The sequence below is a fragment of the Ranitomeya variabilis genome, chromosome 2 (genome assembly GCF_051348905.1).
Source record: "Ranitomeya variabilis isolate aRanVar5 chromosome 2, aRanVar5.hap1, whole genome shotgun sequence".
Lineage (NCBI taxonomy): Eukaryota > Metazoa > Chordata > Amphibia > Anura > Dendrobatidae > Ranitomeya > Ranitomeya variabilis.
This window is the reverse complement of record NC_135233.1, coordinates 616049054-616074817: the sequence shown is the minus strand read 5'-3', so window position 1 is coordinate 616074817 and position 25764 is coordinate 616049054. Positions and strand designations below refer to the sequence as shown.

General features: G+C 46.4%; 1 protein-coding gene and 1 long non-coding RNA gene across 3 annotated transcripts in view; one reads left to right on the top strand and one right to left on the bottom strand.

Annotated features, from left to right (window-relative positions):
• Nucleotides 1-4380: 4380 nt before the first annotated feature.
• Nucleotides 4381-25764, top strand: part of LOC143807351 (fatty acyl-CoA hydrolase precursor, medium chain-like) — a 40122-nt gene continuing 18738 nt past the window's right edge. The window contains exons 1-4 of the mRNA XM_077288796.1: nucleotides 4381-4710; nucleotides 12594-12798; nucleotides 17389-17521; nucleotides 18380-18513. Coding sequence (XP_077144911.1) covers nucleotides 4650-4710; nucleotides 12594-12798; nucleotides 17389-17521; nucleotides 18380-18513 — 533 coding nt within the window. The 5' untranslated portion in view covers nucleotides 4381-4649. The remainder of the gene's footprint in view (nucleotides 4711-12593; nucleotides 12799-17388; nucleotides 17522-18379; nucleotides 18514-25764) is intronic.
• The window catches only part of LOC143807353 (uncharacterized), a 53172-nt gene continuing 41419 nt past the window's right edge, over nucleotides 14012-25764 (bottom strand). The window contains exons 1-3 of one of the 2 annotated variants that reach the window (XR_013221706.1): nucleotides 15452-15766; nucleotides 15014-15089; nucleotides 14012-14362 (exon numbers count right to left, since the gene is read on the bottom strand). This is a non-coding gene — a long non-coding RNA (uncharacterized LOC143807353). Of the gene's footprint in view, nucleotides 14363-15013; nucleotides 15090-15451; nucleotides 15767-25764 lie in introns of those variants that run through there. The other variant, XR_013221707.1, reaches the window with a different exon arrangement.

The following is a 25764-nucleotide window of genomic DNA, read 5'->3' as shown; positions in this document are numbered from 1 at the left end:
GGTTCATACATGGCGTATACTGACCGCTCGTTCCGTGTTATTGTAGGGTCATACATGGCGTATACTGACCCCCGCTCTGTGTGATTGTAGGGTCATACATGGCGTATACTGACCGCTCGCTCCGTGTGGTGTAGGGTCATACATGGTGTATACTGACTGCCTGCTCCATGTGATTGTAGGGCCATACATGGTGTATACTGCCTGTCCTCTCCGTGTGATTGTAGGGTCATACATGGTGTATACTGACCTCCGCTCCGTGTGATTGTAGGGTCATACATGGTGTATACTGACCACTTGCTCTCTGTGATTGTAGGGTCATACATGGTGTATACTGACCGCCCGCTCCGTGTGATTTGTAGGGTCATACATGGTGTATACTGTTGTGAATTCTGCTCTTGGGCTCCCTCCGGTGGTTGTTGGTGGTAGTGCAGTTGTCTTGGGGTTGTAATCCAGGGCAGGTGTTTCTGCTGATTGCAGCTTTATTAGGTATTTAGGTGTGCAGGATCCATGAGTCAATGCCAGTTGCCCATTGTACTTGGAGGGATTGCATCTCTCTCTGGCTCCTCATGCCCTGCTGCCAATTCAACTAAGATAAGTGTCTGGTTTTTGTCTCTGTGCACACATGCAGTGTGCTTTGAAATTCAGTCCTATTCATTGTGTTTTTGTCCAGCTTAGACTTTGTTTGGATTTTTCTGTCATGCTGGATTTTCAGGAGATGCAGATATACTTTCTATGTCTTTAGTTAGATGTGGTATATTTGTATTATCTGCTGTGGATATTTTTAGGATTTTAATACTGACCGCTTAGAATTCTGTCCTATCCTTTTCTGTTTAGCTAGAAGTGCCTCTTTTGCTAAATCCTGTTTTTCTGCCTGCGTGTGTTTTTCCTCTTATACTCACAGTCAACATTTGTGGGGGGCTGCCTATCCTCTGGGGTTCTGCTCTGAGGCAAGATAGAATTCCCATTTCCATCTATAGGGGTATTTAGTCCTCCGGCTGTGTCGAGGTGTCTAGGATGTGTTAGGTACATCCCACGGCTACTTCTAGTTGCGGTGTTAGTTTAGGGTTTGCGGTCAGTACAGGTACCACCTACTCCTGAGAAAGTCTCTCATGCGGCTCCAAGGTCACCGGATCATAACAGTATACTGACCGCCCGCTCCGTGTGATTTGTAGGGTCATACATGGTGTATACTGTTGTGAATTCTGCTCTTGGGCTCCCTCCGGTGGTTGTTGGTGGTAGTGCAGTTGTCTTGGGGTTGTAATCCAGGGCAGGTGTTTCTGCTGATTGCAGCTTTATTAGGTATTTAGGTGTGCAGGATCCATGAGTCAATGCCAGTTGCCCATTGTACTTGGAGGGATTGCATCTCTCTCTGGCTCCTCATGCCCTGCTGCCAATTCAACTAAGATAAGTGTCTGGTTTTTTGTCTCTGTGCACACATGCAGTGTGCTTTGAAATTCAGTCCTATTCATTGTGTTTTTGTCCAGCTTAGACTTTGTTTGGATTTTTCTGTCATGCTGGATTTTCAGGAGATGCAGATATACTTTCTCTGTCTTTAGTTAGATGTAGTATATTTGTATTATCTGCTGTGGATATTTTTAGGATTTTAATACTCGCTCGCTCCGTGTGATTGTAGGGTCATACATGGTGTATACTGACCGCCCGCTCTCTGTGATTGTAGGGTCATACATGGTGTATACTGATCGCCCGCTCCGTGTGATTTGTAGGGTCATACATGGTGTATACTGACCGCTCGCTCCGTGTGATTGTAGGGTCATAAATGACATATACTGACCGCTCGCTCCGTGTGATTGTAGGTTCATACATGGCGTATACTGACCGCTCGTTCCGTGTTATTGTAGGGCCATACATGGTGTATACTGACCGCTCGCTCTGTGTGATTGTAGGGTCATACATGGTGTATACTGACCGCCCGCTCTCTGTGATTGTAGGGTCATACATGGTGTATACTGACCGCCCGCTCCGTGTGATTTGTAGGGTCATACATGGTGTATACTGACCGCTCGTTCCATGTTATTGTAGGGCCATACATGGTGTATACTGACCGCCCGCTCTGTGTGATTGTAGGGTCAAACATGTTGTATACTGATCGCCCGCTTCTTGTGATTGTAGGGTCACACATGGTGTATACTGACCGCCCACTTTGTGTGATTGTAGGGTCATACATGGTGTATTCTGACCACCCTCCCCGTGTGATTGTAGGGTCATACATGGTGTATACCGACCGCCCTCTCCGGGTGATTGTAGAGTCATACATGGCGTATACTGACCGCCCGCTCCATATGATTGTAGGGTCATACATGGTGTAAACTGATGGCCCACTCTGTGATTGTAGGGTCATAAATGGTGTATACTGCCTGCCCTCTCTGTGTGATTGTAGGGTCATACGTGGCGTATACTAACCACCCACTCCCTCTGATTGTAGGGTCATACATGGTGTATACTGACCGCCCGCTCTGTGTGATTGTAGGGTCATACATGGCGTATACTGACCGCTCGCTCCGTGTGGTGTAGGGTCATACATGGTGTATACTGACCGCCTGCTCCATGTGATTGTAGGGCCATACATGGTGTATACTGCCTGTCCTCTCCGTGTGATTGTAGGGTCATACATGGTGTATACTGACCGCCGCTCCGTGTGATTGTAGGGTCATACATGGTGTATACTGGTAGCCCTCTCCATGTGATTGTAGGGTCATACATGGTGTATGCTTCCGCCCGCTCCGTGTGATTGTAGGGTCATACATGGCGTATACTGACTGCCCGTTCCGTGTGATTGTAGGGTCATACATGGTGTATACTGACCGCCAGCTCCGTGTGATTGTAGGGTCATACTTGTTAAATAAAGGACCGTATGCACTATCAAGTGAGGGTGCTCGGGTAGGATCCCACACCATTAACAGTAAAAATAAACCCGGCACTCAACTTGGGGTGAATTTCATAGGATTTAATAAAGAAACGTTTCGGCCTATCTGGCCTTCTTCAGTCAACGTGTAGCCTAAAAGGCTAGAAGAAAATTGGGGCAATATGTATTGCCAATGCTGGATATCCTGGAATGTCACTGTGAGTGAACTCGCTGCGTCCGGCTCAATAGAGCAAAGTATAGGTAAACAGCGGCCTTTGGAAGAAGGAGCGGTGTAGAAGCGAGTCCAGGCGACGCGGTATCCACCGCTTGTGGATACCGCGTCGCCTGGACTCGCTTCTACACCGCTCGCAGCGGACGCAGCGAGTTCACTCATAGTGACATTCCAGGATATCCAGCATTGGCAATACATATTGCCCCAATTTTCTTCTAGCCTTTTAGGCTACACGTTGACTGAAGAAGGCCAGATAGGCCGAAACGTTTCTTTATTAAATCCTATGAAATTCACCCCAAGTTGAGTGCCGGGTTTATTTTTACTGTAGGGTCATACTTGGCGTGTATACTGACTGCCAGCTCTGTGCGATTGTAGGGTCATACATGGTGTATACTGACCGCCCTCTCCGTGTGATTGTAGGGTCATACATGGTGTATACTGACCGCCCTCTCCGTGTGATTGTAGGGTCATACATGGTGTATACTGACCGCCCTCTCCGTGTGATTGTAGGGTCATACATGGTGTATACTGACCGCCCTCTCCGTGTGATTGTAGGGTCATACATGGTGTATACTGATCGCCCGCTCCGTGTGATTGTAGGGTCATACATGGTGTATACTGATCGCCCGCTCCGTGTGATTGTAGGGTCATACATGGCGTATACTGATCGCCCGCTCCGTGTGATTGTAGGGTCATACATGGTGTATACTGACCGCCCGCTCCGTGTGATTGTAGGGTCATACATGGCGTATACTGATCGCCCGCTCCGTGTGATTGTAGGGTCATACATGGTGTATACTGATCGCCTGCTCTGTGTGACTGTAGGGTCATACATGGTGTATACTGACCGCCCGCTCCGTTTGAATGTAGGGTCATGCATGGTGTATATTGCTTTCCCTTTCCGTGTGACTGTAGGGTCATACATGGTGTATACTGACCACCCGCTCCGTGTGATTGTAGTATCATACATGGTGTATACTGACCGCTGGTCCATGTGATTGTGTGGCCTCCTAGTTAAGTCACATAGTTACCCTAGCTTTGCTATCACTGGGTTCTTGCGCATCTTCACAATGTCAGCTATTCGCACACCCAGCTCTGCTATATCAATGCAGCTGTCTGCTAGCCTGGTTGTGGTCCTCCATGCTGTTAGTCTGCACATCCTCTGTCACAGTTCTAAGTGGCTTCCACCATCTCCAGCTCTACTGTTCCTCCTTCCCGTGCATCTCACCCTGACCTATGGCTTAGAGAATCGACCTCACCTGGTGAGCCATGAAATAGCCGGAAATACCGAGCGCTGGCACTGCCATACAGCTGGCTCCCTTGCACTGGTGAAGAGATCGGTCGTGCCTGCAGATATCATCCTATAAAAATCAAATAAGTGAATGAGAAATTACTAAACTTTTACTCTATGAAACAAATTAAATCCTGCTCAAGGGTTAAAGAGACACTGCATCCACCCTATAGTGTATGGGTACGAATCGGAAATGACATTGTGCACAGTGCACACAAAACACGGAAGAACATTATCCTCCGGGTGACTGCAGTGCACGGGACATGGAGAGTCTGCGGCATATTCTGCTTCTTACCCCCTTGTTTCTAACTGCAATCGGAACAGGTGAGAACCCGGGAGCAGGATGCTATAACATAGGAATGAAGGAGGAATACAGAGAAAGCAAATAACAATGTGCATACACGTGCAAACCCAGAATTTCTAATTGTCATTAATGATATTCTTTGTTTTTGCAATATACTGTATGTATTAATCTTTACTATAGACAGTTATAGTCTTGTACATTGGTGCTGTATTATAGTAGTTATATTTTTGTACATAGGGGCGGTATTATAGTAGTTATATTATTGTACATAGGAGCAGTATTATAGTAGTTATATTCTTGTACATAAGGGGCAGTATTACAGTAGGTATATTCTTGTACATATGAGCAGTATTATAGTAGTTATATTCTTGTACATAGGGGCAGTATTATAGTAGTTATATTCTTGTACATAGGAGCAGTATTATAGTAGTTATATTCTTGTACATAGGGGCAGTATTATAGTAGTTATATTCTTGTACATAGGAGCAGTATTATAGTAGCTATATTCTTGTACATAGGGGCAGTATTATAGTAGTTATATTCTTGTACATAGGGGCAGTATTATAGTAGTTATATTCTTGTACGTAGGGGGCAGTATTATAGTAGTTATATTCTTGTACATAGAGGCAGTATTATAGTAGTTATATTCTTGTACATAAGGGCAGTATTATAGTAGCTATATTCTTGTACGTAGGAGCAGTATTATAGTAGATATATTCTTGTACATTGGAGCAGTATTATAGTAGCTATATTCTTGTACATAGGGGCAGTATTATAGTAGTTATATTCTTGTACATAGGAGCAGTATTATAGTAGTTATATTCTTGTACATAGGGGGCGGTATTATAGTAATTATATTCTTGTACATAGGAGCAGTATTATAGTAGTTATATTCATGTACATAGGGGGGCACTATTATAGTGTTATAGAAATTTGTTTAGATAAAGCTATCCTGGTGTGTGCTGCGTCTGTTCCAAATTAGGCTGAGTTTTCGTGCTCGGACAAATGACACCGCACACCAAGGTGATAGAATAATATTTTCTCAACACCATACTTTATTATGGTAACATATGCTTTCATAGTTGCCTATAGAAGGGAGGTTAATTAATGATTATATGGTCAAGCTTCTCTGTTATTGGCTATCTAAATATATGAAATATTGAGGTTAAGGCATAGGAACAGGCTGATTAGGCAAATAACATGTAACTGTCACTTTTTCTGTAATCTGGCCAAAGTTCAAATATCTTGAGTTCCTCTTCATCTCTGGAAAGTCCAAGGCATTGTCTGGTCTGCAGCGGCCATTTTAAGCAATTTATTATAATCTATATTTTACCTGTTAGTTTAATGCATATATGCAAGTGAATCTATATATTTTATATATTTCCATCACAATAGTAGTTATATTCTTGTACATGGGGATCAGTATTATAGTAGTTATATTCTTGTACATAGGGGCAGTATTATAGTAGTTATATTCTTGTACACATGAGTAGTATTATAGTAGTTATATTCTTGTGCACAGGAGCAGTATTATAGTAGTTATATTCTTGTACATAGGGGCAGTATTATAGTAATTATATACTTGTACATAGGAGCAGTATTATAGTAGTTATATTCTTGTACATAGGAGGCAGTATTATAGTAGTTATATTCTTGTGCATACGAGCAGTATTATAGTAGTTATATTCTTGTACATAGGGGGCTGTATTATAGTAGTTATGCTCTTGTACTCAGGGGCAGTAATATAGTAATTATATTTTTGTACATAATGGCAGTATAATAGTAGTTATATTCTTGTATATAGGAGCGGTATTATAGTAATTATATTCTTGTACATAGAGGCAGTATTATAGTAGTTATATTCTTGTACATAGGAGGCAGTATTATAGTAGTTATATACTTGTGCATAGGGACAGTATTATAGTAGTTATATTCTTGTACATAGGGGCAGTATTATAGTAATTATATTTTTGTACATAATGGCAGTATTATAGTAGTTATATTCTTGTATATAGGAGCAGTATTATAGTAATTTTATTCTTGTACATAGAGGCAGTATTATAGTAGTCATATTCTTGTACATAGGGGGCAGTATTATAGTAGTTATATTCTTGTACATAGGGACAGTATTATAGTAGTGTAACAAAACACTCCGGGATCGCCTTTGCTGGGGTCAAAGGTCACGTGGTTTGTGCATTAAACTCTGAGGCGACAGCAGGTTTCCAAGTAGACTGACCTCGGGTCAGATTTATTAAAGTGAAAGCAAATACAGAAAACAAATCATAAAAAGAAATCCTTGCCTGTCCGGCGCTAACTATACAGATACGTTCCTATCTAACAACTGGGGGGGCTACTCCCACCCAGCAAACATAACACAGATCATGAGCACAGCTCTTACTCACATTGTCTCACACAGACAGGCGTTCTGTGTGCCCCAGGCTGACACCTGAAACCTCCAGCTGGTCAGCCTTTATTCCTGCAGTTATTAACCCCTCGGTATCCTGAAGATACTGAGCGGCCTAATTCACATAGGACAAATACCTGGGCGAGATATACCTGCCCCCGACTACCAGGCCGACATGACTCTTACATATCCTCCCCCCCTGCTCAGACCACTCCGGTCGAGCAAAGACACTCCTGAAACAGTGCACTCGGGACAGGGCATCAGCATTCCCCATCTGTACCCCGGGGCGGTGCTCCACCGTGAACGAGTAAGCCTGCAGGGCAAGGAACCACCGGGTTACCCGACTATTATGGTCCTTGTGGAGGTGCATCCATTTGAGAGGGGCATGGTCCGTGACCAGCCTAAACTTCCTACCTGCCAGGTAATATTTGAGGGAGTCGAGAGCCCATTTGATGGCTAGGCACTCTTTTTCAACCACGGCATACCTCTGCTCATGCACATTCAGTTTCCGACTGAGGTAGAGGACCGGGTGTTCGACTCCGTCCCTGACCTGGGAAAGTACAGCTCCAACACCAGTATCAGAAGCATCCGTTTGCACCACAAACTCGCTGCTGAAATCAGGAGTCACTAGTACGGGCTGAGAGCACAAAGCCCGTTTCAGGCTGTGGAAGGCCTCTTCAGCCGCTGAGGTCCATTTTACCATGACGGAATCCCTCCCTTTGGTAAGATCCGTCAAGGGGGTAGCCATGGCCGCAAAGTTGGGTATAAACCGGCGATAATAGCCGGCAATGCCCAGGAAAGCTTGAACTTGTTTCTTGTTCACTGGTTGCGGCCAGCCCTGAATTGCCTGTATTTTGTCGATCTGGGGTTTAACCAATCCTCTGCCAATCACATAGCCCAAGTATCGGGCTTCTTCAAGGCCGATGTGACATTTCTTGGGATTCGCCGTTAAGCCTGCATCTCTCAGGTCATCAATCACCGCCTGTACCTTCCGGAGGTGAGTTTCCCAGTCCACGCTGTAAATTATGATGTCGTCTAGGTAGGCAGAGGCGTACTGCCTGTGGGGCCTCAAGACTCGATCCATCAATCTCTGGAACGTTGCTGGTGCTCCGTGAAGTCCAAACGGCATGTAGATATACTGGAACAGCCCTTCCGGTGTAGCAAATGCCGTCTTCTCTCTGGCCGCCTCGGCCAGAGGGATCTGCCAGTACCCCTTTGTTAGATCCAGGGTCGTAATATATCGGGCTTTACCCAGCCGATCGATCAACTCATCGACCCGGGGCATAGGGTAGGCATCAAATTTAGAAACCGCATTCAGTTTTCGAAAGTCATTGCAAAACCGTATAGAGCCATGCGGCTTAGGTATCAACACGATTGGACTGGACCAGGCGCTGTGCGACTCTTCAATGACTCCTAAGTCCAACATGGCCTTCACCTCCCGGGAGACGGCTTCACGGCGTGCTTCCGGAATCCGGTATGGCTTCACATGAACTGTGACACCAGGCTCTGTGACAATCTCATGTTTCACTAGCCTAGTCTGGCCAGGTTTTTCCGAGAAAAACTGTTGGTTCTGTAACAAAAACTGCTTAACCTCAGATTTTTGTCGTTCAGACAGAGTCTCGGCAATCTGCACCTCCGGTATGGTAGGTGAGCAAACCGGACGGGGCAGATCCGCTGTTAGGGCAGCGCGGTCTTTCCAGGGTTTTATCAGATTCACATGATAAATCTGCTCTGGTTTTCTCTTACCAGGCTGGTGCACTTTATAGTTCACTTCTCCAACTCGTTCCATGACCTCAAAGGGGCCCTGCCATTTTGCCAGAAATTTACTATCCACCGTAGGGATTAGGACCAACACCCTATCCCCGGGTGCAAACGTACGGACCTTGGCGCCTCTATCATAACTTTGCCTCTGGGCTCCCTGGGCCTGTAACATATGTTCCCTAACAAGGGGCATGACAGCAGCAATCCGGTCCTGCATTTGTGTTACATGGTCTATTACCGTTTTAAAGGGAGTGACTTGACCTTCCCAGGTTTCTTTTGCGACGTCCAACAGTCCACGGGGACGACGGGCATATAATAGCTCGAAAGGCGAGAATCCTGTGGAAGACTGGGGAACTTCCCTAATGGCAAACAGCAAATAGGGTAACAAGCAATCCCAGTTCTTCCCATCTTTGTCTATCGCCTTCCGGAGCATCTGTTTTAAGGTTTTATTGAACCGCTCAACCAGGCCATCTGTTTGAGGGTGATAGACAGACGTACGCAACTGGTCTATTTGTAAGAGCCTGCAGAGCTCCTTCATCACCCTTGACATAAAGGGAGTCCCCTGGTCGGTGAGTATCTGTTTTGGAATTCCCACCCGACTAAACACGTGTACCAACTCTTTGGCGATCGTTTTGGTAGCAGTGTTACGCAAAGGGATGGCTTCGGGATAACGAGTGGCATAGTCCATGATGACGAGGATATGTTGATGCCCACGTGCGGACCGGGGAAGGGGCCCAACCAAATCCATCCCAATTCTCTCAAACGGGACCCCAATAACAGGGAGGGGTACCAAAGGGCTACGGAACCGAGGTTTAGGTGCCGAGATTTGGCACTCTGGACAGGACTCACAATAGTTACGCACATCATTGTGTATTCCGGGCCACACAAAACAATGCAATATCCTTTCTATGATTTTTTGTACCCCCAGGTGTCCCCCCATTATATGTCCGTGGGCCAGGTCCAGTACCTTCCGCCGATAAGTTTTGGGTACCACTAACTGTTGCACAGTGTCTTCCCCTTTTTTCTCTACCTGGTAGAGTAAATCATTCTCAAGAACCATGTACGGGTACGCTAGCCTAGTGTCAGGTTCCACGGGTACGCTATCTATCACTTTTACATTTTTCCTAGCCTGAGTCAGGGTAGGATCTTTCATTTGTTCGCTGTGGAAGTCATCCAACTGAACTCCCAAATCGGGTAGGCAGGGTGCTGGATGACTGTCTGCCTCCGCCTCTCGCTGAGTTTCCTCAGTTTCCCCCGCCATAACTGAGAAGGGGAACTGAAGGTTAGATTCAATAACCTCCCCAGCAACATCTTCCTGTGGGGTCTCGTCTAGGAACTCGGGACCTCCAGATGGCATGGGGGAAGATTCACGGTTACAGCTACCGTGAAGGAGCAACTGATTCTCCCACAACTGCCAGAAATGAGGAAAATCCCTGCCCAGGATTATATCATGTAACAGTGCGGGAACGAGTCCCACTTTGTGTTGCACAGACCCATAGGGAGTGGAAATCAGTATGACCGCTGTTAGGTACGAGCAGGTGTCACCATGCACACACGTTACAGAGAATTTGTCAGACGAACCAGACGGAAGTGCCACCAGACTAGCTTTCACCAGAGTCACCACACTTCCAGAGTCTAGTAACGCCACAACACTTTTCCCATCAACAGATAATTCACACAGATGTTTCGCTGCATCATTTTGACCCGCATTCACACTCACTAGCCGTGTAACCAAAGACATGCGTTTTTTAGAGTCTGTAACATCGCATTGCATGGGTTCAGCGGTAACAGGACAGTTCGCAGAAACATGGCCCTTCTCATGGCAGCGGAAACACCTAACAGGCCCCCTATTGAGACCATAGTCCGACACTCTCGGTCTTGGAGCGCGAGCAGTCCCGGGTACCTCCCCCACAGTTTTAGGTAATTTTCCTTCACCCGCAGTCCCTGGAACAGTCTTACCGGTTCCACGAGGAGGAGGCACAGACCGGGTGGTGGAGGTATCGTCAGGAAGTCCTTCCGCCACGGAATAACGCTCCACCAATTCCACAAGTTGATCCGCTGTCGCGGGATTTCCTTGGCTCACCCACTTTTTCAGCGCCGGTGGTAATACTCTCAGGTACTTGTCCAGAACGATCCGCTGGATTATCTCTGGAGTTGTCAGTACCTCGGGTTGCAGCCATTTCTTTATCAAGTAGATCAGGTCAAACATCTGCGATCGCGGCGGTTTATCAGGCTGATAGGTCCACTGATGTACCCTCTGTGCACGGACAGCCGTCGTCACACCCAGCCGGGCCAGGACCTCAGCTTTCAGCCTCTCAAAGTCCTGAGCGACTTCCGGGTCTAAGTCATGGTAAGCTTTTTGGGCCTCACCGGAGAGAAACGGAGCAATTAGATCGGCCCATCGTTCCTTCGGCCACTTCTCTCTCAACGCTGTCCGCTCAAACGTTGTCAGGTACGCCTCGACGTCATCTTCTGCAGTCAGCTTTTGCCAGTACCGACTCACATGGATTCTCCTGGACTCTGCTTCCGGGTTAGCCTCAGGCATGCTCACCAAGCGCTGCGCCACCTGTTGGAGAAGCTGGCGGTCTGCAGTCGTCACGTCTACCAACTCCTTCAGCTGTGCAGCCATCAAGCGGTTAGCTTCCTGCTGTGCGGCAGTGGCCTGCTGCTGTATGGCAGTGGACTGTACTAGGGCTTTCACCACGTCTTCCATACTGTCGCCTGTGCCACGGAATGCCCGCGTTCTCCACCACAATGTAACAAAACACTCCGGGATCGCCTTTGCTGGGGTCAAAGGTCACGTGGTTTGTGCATTAAACTCTGAGGCGACAGCAGGTTTCCAAGTAGACTGACCTCGGGTCAGATTTATTAAAGTGAAAGCAAATACAGAAAACAAATCATAAAAAGAAATCCTTGCCTGTCCGGCGCTAACTATACAGATACGTTCCTATCTAACAACTGGGGGGGCTACTCCCACCCAGCAAACATAACACAGATCATGAGCACAGCTCTTACTCACATTGTCTCACACAGACAGGCGTTCTGTGTGCCCCAGGCTGACACCTGAAACCTCCAGCTGGTCAGCCTTTATTCCTGCAGTTATTAACCCCTCGGTATCCTGAAGATACTGAGCGGCCTAATTCACATAGGACAAATACCTGGGCGAGATATACCTGCCCCCGACTACCAGGCCGACATGACTCTTACAGTAGTTATATTCTTGCACATAGGGGCAGTATTATAGTAATAATATTTTTGTACATAGGAGCAGTATTATAGTAGTTATATTCTTGCACATAGGGACAGTATTATAGTAGTTATATTCTTGTACATAGGAGCAGTATTATAGTAGTTATATTCTTGTATATAGGAGCAGTATTATAGTAATTATATTCTTGTACATAGGGGCAGTATTATAGTAGTTATGTTCTTGTACATAGGGAGCAGTATTGTAGTAGATATATTCCCGTACATAGGGACAGTATTATAGTAGTTATATTCTTGTAATAAGAGCAATATTATAGTAGTAGTTATTCGCTGAGCCACAGGTGTTAGTATTATAGCAGTTCTTGTCTGGGGTAGTGGGGGGTGCAGTAATTATAATCATTAATACTTGTACAGTAAAGATTAGCAAATATATATCAGTAGTACAAGGTGTAATAGCAGGAGAAGCCACTAATGAGAATATAAAACATTAATACTATCATTAATTATCCCCTATAATACCTTTGAGTTTAGATGTGAAAGTTGAAAGACCATTGGTAACCACTAAGTATGGAGACCTACGGGGCATGTCGGTGCCAGTGAAGGAAACATCTAGGGTCATAGATGCATTTTTTGGAGTTCCTTTTGCGAAACCTCCTGTGGGACCACTGAGATTTGGTAACCCCGAACCACCGGAGCCTTGGAAATCTGTCAGAGATGCCTCCTATCCTCCTCCCATGTGAGTGTCATGTATTTGTGATGAGGCTGTAGTGACATATTGTGTGTCCATATTTACTGTATGTATGTATAGAATTTCACGTTATCAGGTAGGCCTTAGGTAGCTTTCCCACAGGCAGTGGATTCTTGTGTCAAAACAATGTGACGTTTATTTCCGTAGGTTGCACAGCACCGAAATAAAACCATAACCACAAAATCCCTAGCCTTGTCCAGGCGCCATGGCTGTGATTTTTATTATATTTCTGACTTGAAAAAAGCCTGTTAGGGCCAAAATGTTGCATAGTCTACCTCATTTTTGTAATTTCACCATGCGTTTTAAAGGATGGAATCAAATCTACATTTTATCCAAACTTTCTATGGTGCTGTGGAGACACAGGGGTCAGTGGGTGCTCTAGTCCACTATCACATACCACTTAACACTTAGGGTACTGTCACACAGTGCAATTTTGATCGCTACGACGGTACGATTCGTGACGTTCTAGCGATATCGTTACGATATCGCAGTGTCTGACACGCAGCAGCGATCAGGGACCCTGCTGAGAATCGTACGTCGTAGCAGATCGTTTGGAACTTTCTTTCGTCGCTTGATCACCCGCTGACATCGCTGGATCGTTGTGTGTGACAGCGATCCAGCGATGTGTCCGCTTGTAACCAGGGTAAACATCGGGTAACTAAGCGCAGGGCCGCGCTTAGTAACCCGATGTTTACCCTGGTTACCAGCGTAAACGTAAAAAAACAAACAGTACATACTTACATTCCGGTGTCTGTCCCCCGGCGTCTCAGCTTCTCTGCACTGTGAGCGCCGGCCAGCCAGAAAGCGAGCACAGCGGTGACGCGGTGACGTCACCGCTGCGCTTTCCGGCTATGGTGCTTACACAGCGGAGAGAAGCAGAACGCCGGGGGACAGACACCGGAATGTAAGTATGTACTGTTTGTTTTTTTTACGTTTACGCTGGTAACCAGGGTAAACATCGGGTTACTAAGCGCGGCCCTGCGCTTAGTAACCCGATGTTTACCCTGGTTACCCGGGGACTTCGGCATCGCTCCAGCGCCGTGATTGCAACGTGTGACCGCAGTCTACGACGCTGGAGCGATAATCATACGATCGCTGCGACGTCACGGATCGTGCCGTCGTAGCGATCAAAATTGCACTGTGTGACAGTACCCTTACTCTCTCTTCCCGTGGGCAGAACACTACTCAGACAACTCAGGGTGTGGCAATAATTTATTGAACCACCAACAAACAATAGCATGTAGAACAGTCCCAGCAAAACAGCCAAGGTGGTGTAAATTACAGAGTCTCTCCCTTTCGCCAGGATTAGAGCTGCTTTCAGGGCCGATTACTCCCACCAGTGACACCCTGCTTTTTGTGGGCCCCCCACAGAGAGTAGGTAACGACACGCTTAGGAAGATAAACAAGATCAGTGAGATATATACCAGGTGGCCTGATTGTCCCAACCTGGATTCTTCGAGACATCCCTGGGGATCAGTGATGGTCAATAAAGCAGATCTGTGTTCTTCCAGCTGGGGCCGTGGTCTCCTAAGCTAACATTCTGTAGACTCCCCTGGAACAGAGGCACAATCTCGTTATATAGTTCACAACTTTCCTTCCTTAGATTATTTATAGTTTATCCTTGAATGTTTGCAAGTCAACAAACTGCATGGACCATTACAATGTGTAAATGACATAAAAGCAAACATCATTGTTCAGTGACTCTGCATCCCTTTTTTGCAAAGATAACAGTACAATAAACTGTAGGAGCTGATAAAAGAGGTAAATATTCATCCATTTACAAATTCGTTAATACACAAATATTAATTCAACCTACAAACAGAGTCAAAACTTCAGACAACAGTTTATGATTTGGGGCCTACTGAATTATGTCTGGCATAATTAATTAGAAATGCTGTGTCGTCACAGGTGCCTTGGAATCTTAGCAACCCCATAGGTACCTGCCACTGGGTTAGGAACTTGTGCTCTCCTGTCGGCTCTATCACAAGTCCCTGATCCCCAGGCTTACATATTCTCCCGTGAGCTTACTGATTATACCTCCTGGATTTTTCCTTTTGCGCCTTGAAGGAGGCACTTTTTTACCTTTCCCATAAAACATCAGATCATCATACCTGGCAAATTTTGGAAAGCGATTATCGGCTCCCAACTCCTGAGGAACACCATTTAACACGCATTTTCAAAACTATCTTCTACCTTTAATTACCTGAGCAGTTGTGCTGGGACTCCTCCAGGTCAGGGATATTAGTTTCATGGGATACTTCTTCATCCTCCTTTCTAGCCTGTAGAATGAACAGAAATTCACCTTTACATCATGTGCCTTTGTTACCATAGCCGACTACTGGCGGCATTCTGGACCACTGGGTGCTACCGCTTCAGCCCATGAGTCTCAGAACAAAGGAAAATCTCGACTGATAACAGTAGCATGCAACAAGTCCTTGACCGATCCCACTTGTTGAGACACGGAACCGCAGGATCTGAATATGTCAACTTGGGCAATGGGATAGTTCTTAGCGTCTCTGTGGACTCACCTTACCCCCACCCTCTTCCCAGAGAATAGCACATGCAGAACTGTGGACCTTGTCAGGGTCCTCCAGCTCCCTGAGTCCAGAAGTCTTGTCACTTGGACACAGTTCACACTCACCTGGCACTCTTGAGGCATTGGCAGGCAGGGTAGATAAAGTAGAAGTAGCTCCAGCCACAGACAATTAGCTGATATTTACTTCGGGGCACGACACCTCTAACAGATAATGACGCGAGGTTTACCCTTTGAAAACCCAGCTCTGACCCGTCCTGGGTCTTTCGGCATCCCACCAGACGTGGTCTTGGGCCCTTTGTTTTCTGTATCCCAGAACAGTAACCTCAAGCTCCCTTGACTACACAGGGTGTTCTTCATGGCCAAGTATCTTTCCACAAGGCTCACAAAGTCATCTGCATTCTGGGGATCTCCTTGGGCAAAACCAGCTTTGCATGGATTTAGGTAGTGAGTTGAAAAATCGGTCCACCACCATTGTGCCGGAGAGCAGGTCTCAGGCTGCAATCAATTTTGCTCCATATGTAACAGATCGAACAGCTGAGAACACGGAGGTTTGTCCAATTAGTAGCACCAGAGGTGCACCCGTTGCACCCAAACTGCCAGGGTGACACCCCAACCTGCCATAATCTCCACCTTTAGCTTGCTGAAGTCCTTGGCGTACTGCAGAGCATGGCCATAGTCTGCTTTCTGCTGTTTTCGGATAAGATAAGGAGCTAGAGCCTCTGCCCTTTGCTCTGGGGACAGTTTCTCCCTGTCTGCCACTATTTCAAAGACAGTAAGAAAAGCCTTAACCACATCCTCCAGAGTCATTTTCTACAAGGCCTCCCGTACAGTTCCCCTTACACAGATACCTTCACTTTGGTTGGGGTGAGGTGCTATCTCCCTGGCCTGGACAGTTTCTGCCAAGAGAGTCATCTGCTGCTGCTGCAGCTGCTGCTGAAACTGTTACTGCTGCTGTTGATACTGTTGGATCAGGAGTTTGTTGGTTTCTTGTTGGTCCTGCTGCTTCTGCAGCATATTAGCCTGGGCCAGTTGCTTAACAAGCTCCTCCATGGTTTCAGACTGTGTTTTCAATGCTGTAACCGCCTTAACCCAGGATATTTACTGTACTCTTTTGGACTCTGTTGTGCATTCAAACACCAATTTTAGGGATTCAAGCTCTCGGGTAGGTATTAGATAGCGTTCACTCACGAACTGGATTCTTGTGTCAAAGCAATGTGATGATTATTTCCACAGGATGTATAGCACCAAAATAAACAAAAAAACATAAACTCAAAATCCCTAGCCTTAGCCATGTGCAGACGCTAACTAAACAAATTAGACTTTGGCTACTCACAGCCGGCTGAGCTAGTCCCAGTTCAGTCAAACAAAACAGCTATCATCCATAGCAGCCACTGATACTTGCAGATTGGTGCACACAGTCTGTGCAGACTCTTCTTAAGGCCCCGTCTCACTTAGCGACGCTAAAGCGATCCCGACAACGATACGACCTGTCAGGGATCGTTGCTGCGTCGCTATGTGGTCGCTGGTGAGATTTCAAACAGTGAGATCTTCCAATGATCGCTGCTGCGATCTCACTGTTTGACATCTCACCAGCGACCTGTAGCGACCTGTACAACGATGTCACATGGGAGCTATTATGACGATTCAGTGTCTGAGTCGTCAACGAGGTCGTTGGTAAGGTGTCAAACACAGCGATGTGTGCTACCCAGCGGGACCTCAACGATCAAAAAAAGGTCCAGGCCATTCCGACACGACCAGCGATCTCACAGCAGGGGCCTGGTCGCTGCTACGTGTCTCACTAAGCGAGATCGCTACTGAGGTCGCTGTTGCGTCACAAAACTTGTGACTCAGCAGCGATCTCGCTAGCGATCTCGCTTAGTGAGACGGGGGCTTTAGAGAGAGACTCAGCTTATCTCTCTTCAGCTCCAACACAAATCCACTCTGGTCAGCTTCCCCCAGCTTACACTAAGCAGAACATAGAACATCTAGCATGCAGTTATGTCAGTGATTTTTTTTTCTACTATGGATTCTGTATATTTCAGGTGTTTACAGTTAGAAGACCATCGGGTAGAAGTAAATTACCCATCCTCTTCACGGCTGCCCCGTTCCTCAGAAGATTGCCTGTACCTGAATGTGTTCACTCCGGCCGACAGAGACAAGAAGTCTAAGTTACCTGTAAGTATCTGCAGTGTTTAAGTATACTAATGCCCCTAGCGTGTCCTCACATCTGTGTGCGCCCTGCTGGGAGTGTCAGTATGTTGTAAGTTTGTTCTTAATTATATGTTGTGAAACTTTGTTGATGTTAAATATTAGAGTTTCGTTCTGTGCTTTTCTATTAGTTTCCCACTTTTCTTCTTTGTTACATATTTTTAAATCAAATTAGTTTTTAATTTCAATTCTGCATTGATAAATTGCTTTACCCTCATGTCAGGTTTAGCTGACATTCCATGTGTTAAATCTGTACACTTACCTCAGGGTAGATGGGTATATATAGCCACATGACACACAAGGAGACAGGAGGACACTTTTCACTTTACACTACCAGGCAGAGAGTCTGGACGCTGAGCAGCTGACTTTTAAGCTAACCCGTTCCTATCCCTGCAACATCTTCAGCCATGATATTGACACAGACAGACGCAAGCTTCCATTCTGGATCCCAGGAAAGATGGAGAACAAACTTTGATATGGACAAATGGACAATCTCTTTGTAACTATTTCACCTATTTTATGTTTTGCTTCAATGATTCTTTTTGCTGGAGAATCCAATAAACCACCACATTTTTTTATAAGAAAGATTGTGACGTTTTCTTTGGAGTATCGCATCTGGTAAACAGTCCTGAATACATAAATATACAAATAAAATAAATATACGAAATAAGTATATTTAACAAATTTCTCCTGTAATATTAAGTATATGAGCGATATCTACTGCACTATATAACACTGTACTGTTTTCTGAGGAGGTTACTAGTGGTAGGCCTGGAAGAACAATGACTTTTCCCATAAATTTTATTCTGTTCCCCTTACCCCTAGGTAATGGTTTTCATACATGGTGGGAGGCTGCTGTTCGGGCTCGCCTGCATGTTTGATGGCTCCGCACTTAGTGCCTATGAGAACGTAGTGGTGGTGAGCATCCAGTACAGGCTGGGGATCCTGGGGTTCTTCAGGTAAAGATATTTCCAGTTATATCCTCCATTATTTATCATTTACCATCAGTACAAGATGAGTAATGTAATGTATGTACACAGTGATTGCACCAGCAGAATAGTGAGTGCAGCTCTGGGGTATAATACAGGATGTAACTCAGGATCAGTAATGTATGTACACAGTGTCATGATATGTACTTTTTTTTTTTCTCTGTCCTGTATTTTGTATAATATGTCATGATGTGGTGCGACTTCTCTTTGGTTGTATTTACTGTACACTTTGCAGTGTCATGGGATGTACTTGCAGCCCTGAGCTATAATGTAATTAAGCTTTGTCAACACCACTAGTGAAGGAATAGCCATTCTTCCTCACAGCAGGTGGCTAGTCAAATGCACAGACTGGATAGACTAAAGGTACCGTCACACTAAGCGACGCTGCAGCGATAGCGACAGCGATGCCGATCGCTGCAGCGTCGCTGTTTGGTCGCTGGAGAGCTGTCACACAGACCGCTCTCCAGCGACCAACGATGCCGAGGTCCCCGGGTAACCAGGGTAAACATCGGGTTGCTAAGCGCAGGGCCGCGCTTAGTAACCCGATGTTTACCCTGGTTACCAGCGTAAAATGTAAGTACATACTTACATGCGTCCCCCGGCGTCCGCTTCCTGTAATGACTGAGCGCCGGCAGTAGCAGGGCACAGCGGTGACGTCACCGCTGTGCTGTGCTTTCACTTTCAATTTGCGGCGCTCAGTCAGTGTGGGAAGCGGACGCCGGGGGAAGCATGTGAGTATGTGCTGTTTGTTTTTTTTTTACATTTTACGCTGGTAACCAGGGTAAACATCGGGTTACTAAGCGCGGCCCTGCGCTTAGTAACCCGATGTTTACCCTGGTTACCAGCGTAAAATGTCGCTGGTATGGTTGCTTTTGCTGTCAAACACGGCGATACACGGCGACCTAGCGACCAAATAATGTGCAGACCTTCTAGCAGCGACCAGCAATTTCACAGCGGGATTCTGATCGCTGCTGCGTGTCAAATACAGCGATATCGCTCCCTAGGACGCTGCAACGTCACAGATCGCTGGCGACGTTGCTTAGTGTGACGGTACCTTAAAGGTACCGTCACATTAAGCGACGCTGCAGCGATATAGACAATGATGCCGATCGCTGCAGCGTCGCTGTTTCGTCGTTGTGTGGTCGCTGGAGAGCTGTCACACAGACAGCTCTCCAGCGACCACCGATGCCGAAGTCCCCGGGTAACCAGGGTAAACATCGGGTTACTAAGCGCAGGGCCGCGCTTAGTAACCCGATGTTTACCCTGGTTACCAGTGTAAATGTAAAAAAAAACAAACACTACATACTTACATTGCCGTGTCTGTTGGGTCCCCCAGCGTCCGCTTCCCTGCACTGTGTAAGCGCCGGCCCTAAAGCAGAGCGGTGACGTCACCGCTGTGCTTTGCTTTACGGCCGGCACTGACACATTCAGTGCAGGAAGCTCTGAGCAGCAGCGTGGACGCCGGGGGACGTGACAGACATCAGAAGGTGAGTATGTAGTGTTTTTTTTTACTTTTACAATGGTAACCAGGGTAAATATCGGGTTACTAAGCGCGGCCCTGCGCTTAGTAGCCCGATATTTACCCTGGTTACCATTGTAAAACATTGCTGGCATCGTTGCTTTTGCTGTCAAACACAACGATACACGCCAATCTGACGACCAAATAAAGTTCTGGACTTCTAGCTCCGACCAGCGATATCACAGCAGGATCCAGATCGCTGCTGCGTGTCAAACACAACGATATCGCTATCCAGGACGCTGCAACGTCACGGATCGCTATCATTATCGTTGTTAAGTTGTTCAGTGTGAAGGTACCTTAAGCGGAGCAGACCAGTCTAGAATCTTCTGGTGGACCCAACCATTAAATAGAAGGTGTGACCCCTACCCCCTTCATGGGCGGATCCCAGGAGCTCAGACAATCCATTCTTATTTTGAGATCAGATGTGAGTTGACCCTTGAAGGAGAAGGAATGGGGATTCTTAGCCGAGGCAAGACCCCACGTCCATCTGTGACTGCGGAAGCGAGCGGGGCGAGACTTGAGCTGAGGACATATCTCGTCGTTCGTAAGATTGTTTTGGGATCCCTTGGACTCGTGTGGACTATTGCTTTGTTAGCTGGCACAAGGATTATTGGGAGGTGCCCCCGAATCTGTTCCGTTGGACTAATTGTGGATTCTGTAGATCTACCTGCATGTGCTGTTCCAGCGTTCTTGATAATAAATCTGTTGAATCATCCCTCGGCCTGTTGTCCCTTCTTGCTCTGCCGTACACCCCGTCACAAAAAGGTGGCAGCAGTGGGATCAGAGCAGAAGGAATGGAGGACAAAGGCCCATCAACATCGGGAACCAGCACCGCGGAGTACAAGAACTGGACTGCGGTGAACTGTCATGAATCCCAATGGCTAGGGATAGCACTGGACAAGCAAAGTACAAATAAATAACGGACGAGCTCTAGGGTGATGGAACCTGGGCTGACCGCTGCCCTACGCCTGACAAACGCAACTAGAGATAGCCAGGGAGCGTGCCTACGTTGGTTCTAGACGCCACGCACCAGCCTAAGAGCTAACTAGCACTGCAGAGAAAATAAAGACCTCACTTGCCTCCAGAGGAATGAACCCCAAAAGGTATAGTTGCCCCCCACATGTATTGACGGTGAAATGAGAGGAAGGCACACACATAGAGATGATATATAGGTTCAGCAAATTGAGGCCCGCTGTAACTAGAAAGCAGAAGGATACAAAAGGGGTCTGAGCGGTCAGCAAAAAACCCTAATCAAAAAACCATCCTGAGATTACAAGAACCCATGTGCCAACTCATGGCACATGGGGAGAACCTCAGTCCACTAGAGCTACCAGCTAGCATAGAGACATAATTAGCAAGCTGGACAAAAAAACCAAACAACTGAAAATCAGCACTTAGCTTATCCTGAAAGATCTGGGAGCAGGTAGTCAGGAACCAAACTGAGCACATCTGAATACATTGATAGCCGGCAAGGAAATGACAGAAAGGCCAGGCTAAATAGGAAACACCCAGCCTCAGATGGACAGGTGGAAACCAGAGACCGCAACCCACCAAAGTCACCCAGTACCAGCCGTAACCACCAGAGGGAGCCCACAAACAGAATCCACAACAGTACCCCCCCCTTGAGGAGGGGTCACCGAACCCTCACGAGAACCCCCAGGGCGATCAGGATGAGCTCTATGGAAGGCGCGGACCAAATCAGTCGCATGAACATCAGAGGCGACCACCCAGGAATTATCCTCCTGACCATAACCCTTCCACTTAACCAAATACTGGAGTTTACGTCTGGAAAAACGAGAATCCAAGATCTTCTCAACAACATACTCCAATTCTCCCTCCACCAGCACCGGAGCAGGAGGTTCAACCGAAGGAACAACGGGCACCTCATACCTCCGCAATAACGACCGATGGAACACATTATGGATAGCAAACGATGCTGGGAGATCCAAACGAAAAGACACAGGGTTAAGAATCTCCGAGATCCTATAAGGACCGATGAACCGAGGCTTGAACTTAGGAGAAGAAACCTTCATAGGGACAAAACGAGAAGACAACCACACCAAGTCCCCAACAAGAAGTCGGGGACCCGCGCGGCGACGGCGATTAGCAAACTGCTGAGTCTTCTCCTGAGATAACTTCAAATTGTCCACCACCTGATTCCAAATGTGATGCAGCCTGTCCACCACCACGTCCACTCCAGGACAATCCGAAGACTCCACCTGACCAGAAGAAAAACGAGGATGAAACCCCGAATTACAAAAAAAAGGAGAGACTAAAGTAGCAGAACTAGCCCGATTATTCAGGGCAAATTCGGCCAGTGGCAAAAAGGCAACCCAGTCATCTTGATCAGCAGAAACAAAACACCTCAAATAAGTTTCCAAGGTCTGATTAGTTCGCTCCGTCTGGCCATTCGTCTGAGGATGGAATGCAGACGAGAAAGACAAATCAATGCCCATTTTAGCACAGAACGTCCGCCAAAATCTAGACACAAACTGGGATCCCCTGTCAGAAACGATATTCTCCGGAATCCCATGCAAACGAACCACGTTCTGAAAAAATAAAGGGACCAACTCAGAGGAAGAAGGCAACTTAGGCAAGGGCACCAAATGAACCATCTTAGAAAAGCGGTCACACACAACCCAGATAACGGACATTTTCTGTGAAACAGGGAGATCAGAAATAAAATCCATGGAAATGTGCGTCCAAGGCCTCTTCGGGATGGGCAAGGACAACAACAACCCACTGGCTCGAGAACAGCAAGGCTTAGCCCGAGCACACACCTCACAAGACTGCACAAAGGTGCGCACATCCCTTGACAAGGAAGGCCACCAAAAAGACCTGGCCACCAAGTCTCTAGTACCAAATATTCCAGGATGACCAGCCAACACAGAAGAATGGACCTCGGAGATGACTCTACTGGTCCAATCATCCGGAACAAACAGTCTTTCTGGTGGACAACAATCAGGTTTATCCGCCTGAAACTCCTGCAATGCACGTCGCAAGTCTGGGGATACGGCGGACAATATTACCCCATCCCTAAGGATACCAGTAGGCCCAGAGTCTCCAGGAGAGTCAGGCACAAAACTCCTGGAAAGAGCATCTGCCTTCACATTCTTTGAACCTGGCAGGTATGAAACCACAAAATTGAAACGAGAAAAAAACAACGACCAACGAGCCTGTCTAGGATTCAGACGCCTGGCAGACTCAAGGTAAATGAGATTCTTGTGATCAGTCAAGACCACCACACGATGTCTAGCACCCTCAAGCCAATGACGCCACTCCTCAAATGCCCACTTCATGGCCAAAAGCTCCCGATTACCCACATCATAATTGCGCTCGGCGGGCGAGAATTTTCTAGAGAAGAATGCACATGGCTTCATCACCGAGCCATTGGAACTTCTCTGTGACAAAACCGCCCCCGCTCCAATCTCGGAAGCATCAACCTCAACCTGAAAAGGAAGTGAAACATCTGGTTGACACAACACAGGAGCAGAAGAAAACCGGCGCTTAAGTTCCTGAAAGGCCTCCACAGCCGCAGGAGACCAATCAGCAACATCAGCACCCTTTTTAGTCAAATCAGTCAAAGGTTTAACAATACTGGAAAAATTAGCAATGAACCGACGATAAAAATTAGCAAACCCCAAGAACTTCTGAAGACTCTTAACAGATGTAGGTTGTGTCCAGCCACAAATCGCCTGAACCTTGACGGGATCCATCTCAATAGTAGAAGGAGAAAAAATGTATCCCAAAAAAGAAATCTTCTGGACTCCAAAGAGACACTTTGAGCCCTTTACAAACAGAGAATTGGCCCGCAGAACCTGAAACACCTTCCTGACCTGTAGAACATGAGACTCCCAGTCATCAGAAAACACCAAAATATCATCCAAATACACAATCATAAATTTATCCAGATATTCACGGAAAATATTGTGCATAAAGGACTGAAAGACTGACGGAGCATTGGAGAGTCCAAAAGGCATTACCAAATACTCAAAATGGCCCTCAGGCGTATTAAATGTGGTTTTCCACTCATCACCCTGTTTTATCCGCACAAGATTATACGCACCGCGAAGATCTATCTTAGTGAACCACCTAGCTCCCTTAATGCGAGCAAACAAATCAGTCAATAATGGCAATGGATACTGATATTTGATTGTAATCTTATTCAGAAGGCGATAATCTATACAAGGCCTCAGGGAACCATCTTTTTTTGCCACGAAAAAAAAACCTGCTCCCAGAGGGGACGAAGATGGACGAATATGTCCCTTTTCCAAGGACTCCTTAATATAATTCCGCATAGCAGTATGCTCTGGCACTGACAAATTAAATAAACAACCCTTAGGGAACTTACTGCCAGGAATCAATTCTATAGCACAGTCACAATCCCTATGAGGAGGGAGCGAATTGAGCTTAGGCTCCTCAAAAACATCCCGATAGTCCGACAAAAACGCAGGGATCTCAGAAGGAGTAGATGAAGCGATTGAAATCAGAGGTGCATTATCATGAACCCCCTGACATCCCCAGCTTAACACAGACATTGTTTTCCAATCCAGGACAGGATTATGAGTTTGTAACCATGGCAGACCAAGCACTAGTACATCATGTAAATTATACAGTACAAGGAAGCGAATCACCTCCTGATGAACGGGAGTCATGCGCATGGTCACTTGTGTCCAATACTGCGGTTTATTCATAGCCAATGGTGTAGAGTCAATTCCCCTCAGAGGAATAGGAACTTCCAGAGGCTCCAGACTAAAACCGCAGCGTTTGGCAAATGACCAATCCATCAGACTCAGGGCAGCGCCCGAATCCACATAAGCATCGACGGAAATGGAAGACAGTGAACAAATCAGAGTCACAGACAAAATGAACTTAGGCTGCAGAGTACCAATGGCAAAAGATTTATCAACCTTTTTTGTGCGTTTAGAGCATGCTGATATAACATGAGCTGAATCGCCACAATAAAAACACAATCCATTTTTCCGCCTATAATTTTGCCGTTCACTTCTGGACTGAATTCTATCACATTGCATAGTCTCAGGTGCCTGTTCAGAAGACACCGCCAACTGGTGCACAGGTTTGCGCTCCCGTAAACGCCGATCAATCTGAATGGCCATAGCCATAGACTCATTCAGACCTGTAGGCGCAGGGAACCCCACCATAATATCCTTAATGGCCTCAGAAAGACCATTTCTGAAGTTAGCAGCCAGGGCGCACTCATTCCACTGAGTAAGCACCGACCATTTCCGAAATTTTTGACAATATATTTCTGCTTCATCATGCCCCTGAGAGAGGGCTAATAAAGCCTTTTCAGCCTGAATCTCCAGGTTAGGTTCCTCATACAGCAATCCCAGTGCCAGAAAAAACGCATCCACACTGAGCAATGCAGGATCCCCTGGTGCCAATGCAAATGCCCAATTCTGAGGGTCTCCCCGCAGGAAAGATATAACAATCTTGACCTGTTGAGCAGGGTCTCCAGAGGAGCGAGATTTTAAAGAAAGAAACAATTTACAATTGTTCCTGAAATTCAGGAAGGTAGATCTATCTCCAGAGAAGAACTCTGGAATAGGAATTCTAGGTTCAGACATGGGAGTGTGAACAACGAAATCCTGTATGTTTTGAACCTTTACAGCGAGATTACTCAGGCTGGAAGCCAAACTCTGGACATCCATATTAAACAGCTAAGGTCAGAGCCATTCAAG